Source organism: Impatiens glandulifera, chromosome 2 (genome assembly GCF_907164915.1).
Source record: "Impatiens glandulifera chromosome 2, dImpGla2.1, whole genome shotgun sequence".
NCBI lineage: Eukaryota > Viridiplantae > Streptophyta > Magnoliopsida > Ericales > Balsaminaceae > Impatiens > Impatiens glandulifera.
The window spans coordinates 8,329,384-8,340,782 of record NC_061863.1 but is presented as its reverse complement, the minus strand read 5'-3'; the positions used below and the strand labels follow the sequence as shown (position 1 = coordinate 8,340,782).

At 27.3% G+C, this 11,399-nt stretch overlaps 1 protein-coding gene across 1 annotated transcript; it reads right to left on the bottom strand.

Moving 5' to 3' along the window:
* Positions 1 to 3,858: 3,858 nt before the first annotated feature.
* LOC124924285 (polyadenylate-binding protein-interacting protein 9-like) lies at positions 3,859 to 6,794 on the bottom strand. Its single transcript, XM_047464344.1, has 10 exons — positions 6,543 to 6,794; positions 5,919 to 6,035; positions 5,773 to 5,820; positions 4,882 to 4,954; positions 4,682 to 4,794; positions 4,406 to 4,465; positions 4,297 to 4,344; positions 4,140 to 4,208; positions 3,983 to 4,044; positions 3,859 to 3,898 (listed from the first exon to the last, which is right to left on the bottom strand). The coding sequence occupies exons 1-10, from the start codon at positions 6,792 to 6,794 to the stop codon at positions 3,859 to 3,861; spliced, it is 882 nt and encodes a 293-aa protein (XP_047320300.1).
* Positions 6,795 to 11,399: the final 4,605 nt, after the last annotated feature.

Sequence of the window (11,399 nt, the reverse complement as noted above, 5' to 3'; positions counted from 1 at the left end):
TATTTATCATATGTTCATATTAATGAATGTGATAGGAGCAAGCTTGATTCAAAGTCTAATAAATGTTTTTTCATTGGTTATGGTGATATCGAGTTTGGTTATCGTTTCTGGGATAATCAAAATCGGAAGATCATTCGTAACAGAAATGTTATCTTCAATGAACAGGTTCTTTACAAAGATTGTGTTGAGAATGCATCAGATGGTGATTATAAGTTGGAAGAGACTGAAACAATCAATTTGAGAGAATTTTCAGCTGAATATATACCGATTGTCAAAGAAGAACAGTGTGTTGTTGAAGATAAAATCGTTGAGAACGTGGCCCCAGTGGTAAATTAGCAAACACCGGTTACACAGTTGAGAAGATCGTCGAGGAATCGAAAATCAGTTGAGAGATGGTCTCCATCTCTGAACTATATCTTGTTGACAGATAGAGGTGAACCTAAATGCTATGAGGAAGCAATACAATATGATGAATCAGTTAAGTGGGAGTCTGCAATGAAAGATGAGATGGACTCTTTGATGTTGAATCAAACTTGGGAACTTACTGAGCTACCAAAGGGAAAGAAAGTACTTCACAATAAATGGATCATCAGGATTAAAGAAAAACATGATAATACCATGAGGTACAAGGCAAGGTTGTTTGTGAAAGGATTTCAACAGAAAGAAGGTATTGACGATAATGAGATCTTCTATCTAGTAGTTAAATTGATGACATTCAGAACTATTTTGAGTTTGGTTGTGAAAAAAGACTTCATCTTCAACAAATGGATGTCAAAACTGCTTTTCTTCATGGTGATTTGGATGAAGATATTTACATGCGACAACCAGAAGGATTTGAAATCAAAGGAAAAGATGAGCTTGTGTGTAAGCTTCAGAAAAGTCTGTATGGTTTGAAACAGGCTCCAAGGAAATGGTACAAGAAAGTTTGATAGCTTCATAAAAAGTAACAATTTTCTGAGGTGTGAAGCTGATCATTGCTTCTATATTAAGTGGTTTGATAAATCGTACATTATTCTACTCCTCTACGTTGATGACATGTTGATTGTTGGTGCAAGCTTGTATGAGATTAACAAGCTCAAAAAAGAGTTGTCTGAAAAGTTTGCAATGAAAGATTTGGGTGCTACTAAACAAATCATTGGGATGATAATTTTCAGGGATGAAGAAGTTATCAAGCTTTCACAAGAAGAATATGTGAAGAAAGTTCTTAGCAGGTTCAACTTGTATGATGCAAAACCAGTTACTACCCCCTTAGCTAGTCACTTCAGACTATCTAAAGACTAGTCGCCTTCAATAGAGGAGGAGGAAAATTACATGGCCACTGTTCTGTATGCCTCTGCCATTGATTGTATTATTTATGCGATGGTTTGCAAAAGACCAGACATTGCACATGCAGTGAGAGTTGTTAGCATATTCATGAGCAACCCGGGTATACAACATTTGGAAGCAGTAAAGTGAATACTACGATACTTAAGAGGAAGTACGGGTCTCGCTTTGTATTTTTGAAAGTATAATATGAGTTTGGAAGGATATGTTGATGCTGACAATGGTGGTGATGTTGATAGTAGGAAGAGCGCAACAGGGTACATTTATATTCTAGGAGGTACTGCAATCAGTTGGGTTTCAAAATTGCAGAAGATTGTTGCTCTTTCTAGTTGTGAGGCAGAGTATGTTGCTGTGACAGAGACTGCTAAAGAGATGATGTGGTTACAACCCTTTTTACGAGAATTGGGTCAAGACTACGAGGGAAGTGTGTTGCGATGCGACAGTCAGAGTGCCATTCATTTGACAAAGAATCCTATTTATCATGGCAGGACGAAGCATATACAGGTTCGTTATTATTTCATCCGATTAGCTTTAAAAGATGGAGTATTAGTTATTGAGAAGATTCTCGGGAGTGAGAATCTAGCTGATATGTTGACGAAAGCTGCGACAAATGAGAAACTGAAGTTGTGTGCAACTTTAGTTGGTCTTCTTCGTTAAGACACCGGATGGAAAGCCGCCACCGATCGAGAGATGATGAAGTTAGTCTCCAAGTGAGAGATTGTTGAGTTATGGAGTCTACACTTATAATAAACTCTACAAGTGTTAATTAGAGTTTATTGGGTTTGTATTTGGTTTTGGGCTTGGGCCTGACCAAAAGTTATTTAGGTTTATTACCTGAATGTTTACCCTATAAATATGTGATTATTAAGGGTTTACAAAAAAAAGACAGAATTCTAGAGAGATAAAGTGTGAGGTAAAAACCCTGTATTCCTTCTTCTTTTTCATAGTGAAATCTGATGGTGGCTGAAGTGGACGTAGCTCAATTTGAGTGAACCACTATAAATCAATGTCTTCTTGTGTTCTTCTTTCTTGCGTTTTTATAGATCGTTTCAAGCGGGTAGGATTTGGGAGATACAAATCCTAACAGGGGACTCGTGGCTGGAAACAATCCTTATGATTTTATGGTGGAAATAATAAGAATAAAAGTTTAGATGGTTGGTGAGCTTAGTTAGTGATAAGAGACTATCTAGATTGATTCAAATCTACAGTTCCATCCTTCCTTGATTAGTGTCATGGCTTACCAGAGTTCCACAAAAGTTTTTATAGCTATTATACCAACTATCTCACGCTCTCACTAAAACTCTAAATCTCTTATAATCGCAAAAAGGAAAGTTGTCTATGAATAGAATCAATCCCTTCTCGATAGCCTTAAGAAGAGTGAATAGACAATGTACATGAATCGAACTCGAAAGAAGAAAAAAAATAGTCAATTATCTTTCTAATTAGTATTTATTATTGAGAGGAGATATCATAATAAGAAACATGTATGGGTTCTAAGCGTCGGTACGTAAACGAATATAAGCAGAATGTATATGTAATAAAGTCTTTCCTAACATTTAAATATGTGGTTTTTTAATATAGTTTTTGGTATGATCTATAGTAAGGAATTAACCTATGGTCTCTAAAGGCTGTATAATTTATTTTAAAAAAGTATTATTTACTTGGGTTTAATTGAAATAGAACACACCAAACATGCATGCCTATGCAAGGCTGACTAGTGAGTCACGAGAGACTAATTATAACCTTTTTTTATCTAAATGAAAATAATTTGAAATATTGATAGTCTATATAGACTTAAAAATTTAGTATTTTCCAAAAAAAAAAATAAGCCATAAATAATAACAATATTCTAACATACAAAATAATAAATCAAGAATGTTGGGTGGGGTGTCTAACTTCCTATAGTAAAAAAAACATATAAAATAATAAATAAATACTTAAAAAAGATGTTTGAGGTGAATAAAAAACTTAACAATTAAGTGATTTAATTAATGAGATAAAACAATAAAAAAAAAATTATGTTTTTTGAAATTTATTGAAACAAATTATAAATGAGCCTATAAATATTTCAATCCTAGGCTCATATGATTTATTTCAACAAATAAAAAAAATCTAATTTTATTTTTATTGATTATCCACTAATCAAATCACTTAATTTTTAAGTTTCTTTATTAAAAAAACATTTAAAAAATGCAAACTAAACAAGGTTATTTCCTTAGTCCAATTGCTACCATTGGTCCAACTAAAATTCACATCCACTCTAGAAGATGATTGGTTTTGAAGATACCCATTCATTTCAATTCCCTATTTGAATAAATCTATCTACCTATTCAAATTTAGTACAAATAAACCACAAAATAACATGCAAATTGGAAATTTATAAATTCAAAGTCATACTGAATTAAATGAAAATAACCAAAGAGTAGCCAGGGGAGGAAGAGGAGAGCAACAACATTCAAAATAGTTAAAATTGTTACCAAATGCAAACATAGTATATAGTTCTTCATAATAAGAAACAAACTGGTCCATAAGACTTCAATTCTTCATCCAGATAGGAGTTTTTGAAGGGCTCACCCTGTAACAGTTTAATATCATAAGTTTAATTAATAATCATGTTTCCTATAAACTAATTAAATGGGTAATTTTTAAATAATTTTACCTTATAGGTAGGTCTCCCAAGACCCTCCCATTACATTCAAGAGCCATAGTTGCACTCTCAACCTGTATATATATATATAACATGTAAATGTTTAATTTCAAAACAACACAAATAAAAAACTTCATCTATAAACTAATTGAAATCTCGTAAAACTTACAGTAGCAAACTCCACAAAGGCAGTTTGCGTCGGGTGCAAAGCATCACCCAAAAACTTCATTCGAGTAATCTACGTTTATGATCAGTATAGGGTTTAGATAAACGACTAATATTCATGAAGATTTAATTAATATTTTGAATGTTTTGACAGTTATTACCTCTCCAAAGTGATCGTTGAAGAATTTTTTAAGAACAAATTCGGAAATCTGCATTGATAATGTTAGTTAAAAAGTAATTGAAATCACACTATTTATACAAATAACGTACCACTTTGTCTACATTCGAACAGTGAATGGTTTTGGCACACAAATTCATTTCCTCTTCAGACTGCAATTGTAAAAAACAGTAATGAGTTGAGTAAGAAATCCCATAAAAATAATGTATAAATTGTAATTGTGAATTTTTTTTATTAATCACATATGTTTGTGATCTTTTTTTTTTTTGAAAAATTCATAATAATTAATGTCATAACTTAAATTGAACAGTTTTCGGTTAAAAAAAAGTTTGCAATTGTAGTGTAGATCGATATAAACAGTGTAGTACCTTTGGAAGAAGCTTGGGATTCACCGAAACAATACTAGAGTTTGAAGGCACAATCGTCAAACAATAGGAACCCATTTGCATTCCAGCAAAACGCAAAGCATTTTTAGCACTCTCTATAATAATTGTAATTACAAACCATTAGTAAGATGATAATTTGTTCAATGATGTACAAAGTAATTAATCAAAACAAAACGATTTACCCTCGTTAGAGAACTCCACGAAAGCGAAGCGAAGATGTGATCGGTGCTTGTTGCAAATGCGCCATTTAGTAACCTTGAAAAATAATAAAACAAAATGAATGAAATTTTGCAATTTTAAAAAATGTATCTTTAAATGTTATTAAAGTTATATATAATAGAATCATGTATTTAAAATTATGACTTGTGTTATTTTCATAAAATATTATTATATATTTTAATTTAAAGTTTACACAAATGTGTCAGCACAAAATTTTGGAACATTTTAATTAATAAATATTTTTCTATAATTATTATTTTTAGATTATATCTTATTATAAGAATAGGAAAAAAAAAGTCAATATATATGTATTTTTATTACTGAACAATAAAAATTATATGCAATTAATCTTTTAAATTGTATTTTTTAACTTTCTAACATATTTATGTATTCATCTTCTTTTATAGATTATATAAATCTATTGATATTAAATATATGTGACGAGGTTACTAATTATATATTATATTTTTTATAATTAAATGTTTATATTATGAGATCACTAAAATCACTAGTAATATATTATTATTTTGTTAATCTAATATATTTTAGAAATAGAGACACTTGTCTAATATTACACTAAGCATTGACCAAATGACTATTTTTATTTTTGGAAAAAGTTAAAATATTAAATTTTAACCATTTTAATTATAATTTCCCTTTTTTAATTTATTAAGATTTTAAATATATTTATTCCCTTTTCTATATTTTCTTATATCCTTTTACTTAATATTTTTTACATTTATCATAACTAAAATTGATATATATCTTTCATAATTGCATAACACTAATCTTGTAAGGAAATATCAAATATTTCAAAATTGATAATAATTAAAATAAATGAAAAACAATTATACCTCTCCACAGTTTTTACCAAAGAACTCAGCAACTTGTTCTTCAGTGATCTAGCAAAATTGCAAAAATATATCATTAAAAATTAATTTAAGATGCTTGAATTAATTCATCTAATTGAATAATAAAAATATGTAATAGTTTCACCGACAATGGGATCAAGATTGGCAACATAAACAGTTCGCTTGACGTCTTCCTTTGGAAATATCTGCATTACATTATTCGTTACATTATACATTGCTCTTCTCCTACGCGTATTCCTCCTCCCCTACAACATAAAAAATCTATTAGATTAATAATTCGATTAATCTTAATAACATTCTCAACCCATCATAACATTATTAATGATTGAAAAATCATTTATATAGCGACAAAATTAAAAAACACGCCGAGTTTGGAAAACATATTATATATCTTTTAATCATGCAATAAAAATGAGATCCAAACAAATATAAACTTATCAAATAACCGGACATAATACTGACAGAATCAACCAAGAACTTCTCAAATCCAACAATTATAAACTTGTTGATTAAATAACCAGCCATAATACAGCAAAATCAATTGATATAAATCATATTTATGGTACAAGAACATTTCTTTTCACTTGAATTACTAAATCTAGGCGGATCTAACCATTCATATCTACAAAATGCAACAAAAACAAGGTAACAACAAGTTGAATAATCATTTTCAAGTTAAACAACATGCATATACAAGATGATCTATCAAATCTCATATATCAATAATTCTTTTTGAGAGATTTAACATATACCTTATCAGAGTTTCTCGTGGGAACCAGCTTGTTTGCAAGATCCTGATTGTTGTTAGGATCCAACAAGTATGATTCACTGGGATAAAACTCCTTAGCCAATGGATTGAGTTTCAATGTTGAAATCTTCTCTTCTTCATTATCCACTTGATGAGGTTCATCGCTTTCCTTTTCATGAATGTCATGATCAGTATTTGGTGGGAGCTCAGCACTTAGATCCACTTGCATTGTCATCTCACCAAGCATCTCGGTCATGGCTTCCATGGAAACAAAATTCATTAGAGAGAGAGGGAGAGAGATAAAGAGAGAGAGAGAGAGAGAGATGGTCAAATTGTGGAAAAAAAGTGTTTAGGGTTCCACTTCATATAGAGAGGAGGGTTGAAAATTGTCAATGATAAAATATGAAAAGTACTTTCTTTAGTAGGTTAATTAATAAAAAAGATGTATTTTTATAAAAGTTGAAATTATTTAGAAACTTCAAGATTCTAAATTTGTAAAAAAAAAAGTATAAATTTATTTAAAAACTTTTTCTTTAATATTTAATTTATTATATAATGTTTTAAAATATATCTTAATTATAAAATATAAATTAATAAATTTAATAATATTTTTTTTCAAATTCAACTCAGTTCAATTTTAAGTATTTTCAAACAAAACCAAAACGAAATAATACACTAATTAAGCACAGAAATATGCAATTGAGTTGTCTAAATAAATATTAGTTATTGATACATCATTTTATGTAAATTATGAATTCTATTCATTTTATTTCAATTTTCACTCTCAATGAAACTTTTGTTTGTGTGTTTTTGTGATTTAATAAATAAGAAATGTATATAATTAAGTTTTCTTCCTAAATATTTCCATATCATAAAACTAATACTAAATATACTTATTTGAGTCTATGAAAACAATTATTATTAAGTTTTCTGATTTATTTGAAGTCTTGATTAATTGGCTTGTTATTAAACTTATGTGTTAATTTATGAATTTTCATTTATGTGTTAATTATTTGTCAATAAAGTATTAAATCTTTTTAAATATAAAAATTAAGATTTTTTTTTAAAAGAGTGAAAATAAAATCCATTACTGCTCAACTAATTATAAATATTGAGAAAATTAATTTTCATGAAAAATAAATAAAAAAGGTACTTTCTAAGGTCAACAAAATAACTCACCTACCAAAGCAAAAATATTTTAATGCATATTTATTATAGATGATGTTTGAACCTCTTATATATATGCATCATCATATTTAATAATATATTTGAAAAATATTATAATAATATTATACTTAATGTATTGATGACAACATCTTTTCTAATAATTATTTTTTCAAAATTATAGACACTAATTAAGTGATTAATATTGTTGTAATAAACTTTTGCCTTTTTTATATTTTTTCCTTTTTTATATTTTTTTTTTTAGAGTACAATTAACATTTGAGACCCGATCTTTAAACGTCTCATCAATTAAGACTCGATCTTTTAATGGTATCATAATAGGCTCAAACTATTGTAATTTTAAACTTAAACGTTTTGTTTTTCTATTTTAACATGATTGTTTTTAATAAAATATAATTATTCATGATAGTATAATAATTAAATAACAAAAACTACATGTTGCTTAATGTAAACATTTCTTATAATTTTTTTTTGTTAATTGTGACATGACAAATTAAGAAGAACCGCATGTATCCTAAACGTATCTTTCTCGCATCTTGAACACTCACTCCGACATGGTTACCTTTAAGGCTTCAACCAGCGACGTCGTCGACGTTGCAAATGCAAGTGCTATTAATGCAAGCGCCCAATCAATCCCTAGTCCAATTTCTATCACTCGACAAGTCCCTGAAGATTTTACTAACTGCGTTTACCCAACCGTCTGCACAATCTCCGGCTTTACTTTGACGTTATAATAACACAAAACCTTTTTACGAGAATTATCAAAGAGGAAAAACTAAGATGAACAAATCCAGTAGTCCAAGAATCATAATTTAATTTTAGTATAAAGATTTATGTATTAAACCATACATCCTAAATTTATTTTTAATACCTTGGTATGGTCGAAGAATTTAGCTCACGGAGATTATCGCCTAAGTTTGTTTGAAGTCGCGAGAGGTTGAACAACATTGTGGCAGGGCATTGCCGCAGGGTTGGAGATCAAATCGTTGGTGACGAGAGCTTGGAGAGGTTGAGTCGCAATTATAATATTGTGGGAGGAAGGGGCTTCTTGTCGCGCAAATATAGTATTGTTTGAGGAAGGAGCTTCTTGTCGCGCAAATATAGTATTGTTTGAGGAAGGAGCTTCTTGTCGTGATCAGAATAAAAAAAATTATTTTAGTTATAAACACCCTTTATTTTCAAATGTAATAAATAATTAAAAGCTATCATGTCAAAATAAGAAACCAATTCTTTAATTTTTGAGATAAAAATTTTAAATGACTAATAAAATTGATAGTTTGAGTCTCATTATACAATTCAAATTGTGTATCATATCATTTAATCAAATTCCAGCTTTATTAACTCGTCCTAAATCAGAGTCATAAATAGTAATTTAATCATATATATATAGGTTTGAGATATATTATTATTTGGTTCTGATTTTAGGGGAGAGGGGATTATACTTATTTTATTTTATTTTGAGTTTTTAGATAAAATATTTATTTTGTTTAATTTTTATATTAATTAATTTATAAAATTAATAAATTATTTTACCCTTTAAATATATGAGAGAGAAAAATTAAAGAGTACATTAAATAAATAATATTTTATTATTTCATGAATAAAATAAATGATGAAATAAATAAAGTGAAATATAAAAAAATATTAAATTTTAGATAAAATTATAAAATACTTAATATCAAATAAGCTCTAGCTCTAGATGTATATATTCATTATAATTATTTTTCTAAGAATTTGTTTGATTATGATTATTTGGATTATAATTATTTTTAGAATTTATTTGATATGATTATTCAAGTATTTTATAATTTATAGATATTTTTTATCTCTCAAATTATGTTTATTTATTTTATGTGAAGTAATAGTTTATAATAATTTATTAAACTAATTAATATCATCATTAGAAACATATTACAACATTTTAAATATTATTTTTCTATTGACTAATTTGATAATTTTAAAATCACATTATTGTACATATTATTTTTTTTATTTTAGTTTTACGAAACAATTAAAAAAAGAATTAAACCCATCCGTACCATAATTTTTGGATCTGTACCGATATATATATATACATGACCCTAATTTTATGTTAAATATTATCATCTAAAATATCTTTATTTGTTAGAGTAAAAAATTACAATAATTCTGAGCATGATTAGAAAATTAATTTGATTATAATAATAATAAAAATCTTTATTTGAAATGAAGTAAAAATGGTAAATTATTTTTCATATTACAAAAAAAAGTGATTTGTATAAGAATATTATCTTAGCTAAATAATATATCATAGTACTCGTGATCCTAAAATCATAAGTTGAAGTATTCCTGAACATTTATAAATAAATAGTATGAGTATGAAATAACAATAAAAATAATAGTTAAAAAAATAATAGGTTAATAATATATATATATATATATATATATATATATATATATATATATATATATATATATATATATATATATATATATATATATATATATATATATATATATATATATATATATATATATATATATATATATATATATATATATATATATATATATATATATATATATATATATATGGATCTATTAATGATTGAGGGAAATAAAATTTACATGACCCTAATTTTATAATTCTTAAAAAAATTTCACATTAATTCACTCATTTTATTTATAACTTTTTCTTTATTTTTATAAGTCCATTCCAAATTTTCTGATATTATTTTAGAATGTATGTCTTATTTTTTTAATGTTATGTGTTAATTTATTGTTATGTTTTATTTATTTGTTTAATTGTAATGATAAAAAACATTTGTGTTAAAAGTTTTGTTTTAAAATATATAAAATTAATTTGATGAATACCAGTAACTATATATATATATATACCTGAGTTCGAGATATTTAATTTTTTTTCAAGTGAAAAAGGATGTTGTTTAGCACGTTTTCATAAAATTTTAAGGTCTAGACTTTCAAATTATCCAATAATTATTATTATTTTTACCCAAAAATTAAATTTCCCTTATCATCTGAGTTGAGTCACATAGGTCATCCTAACTATTGCCTAAAAATATTTTACCTAACAAAATCTCGGTCTTCAATAAATCTTTTTATTTCAGTCTTCCCTACCACAAAACAAATATTTGAAGCATTTGTACATTATCGACTATTCAACAAACATTTTTATATCAATTATTATTTGTCTCAAAATTTGAAAAAGAAAAAAAAAAGACTTAACCTAGCTAAATGGGGTGATGAATTAGAAAGTATGCCAAATGGAATGACGAACAAGAAAAGTTGAGCAAAGCAAACCTCTATACACAATTTGATTCTTTAGAGTTTCCACCACAATATTTTCCTTGAGATATAGACAAAATTAGCTTTTGAGAATTGAAATTAGAATTAAGTCGAGTTGACCCATAATTGTGTTTAGAAAAGATCTAATCTGAACACACGATAAAAGAAGATATAAAGATAAAGTGGTAAAGAATAATAATGAACACATGATATAACGAGGTTCGACTAACAATGCCTACATCCTCGGGGAGTCATTCATTCTATTGATATTCCATGAAATAATGGTCCAAATAACCCTAGGTTACAATGTCTCTATTTATAAGAGTACATCAAAAGTCAAAAAAGACTAAACTACTACTCCTAAGCCCAATAAAGGTTTAAAGCACAATTA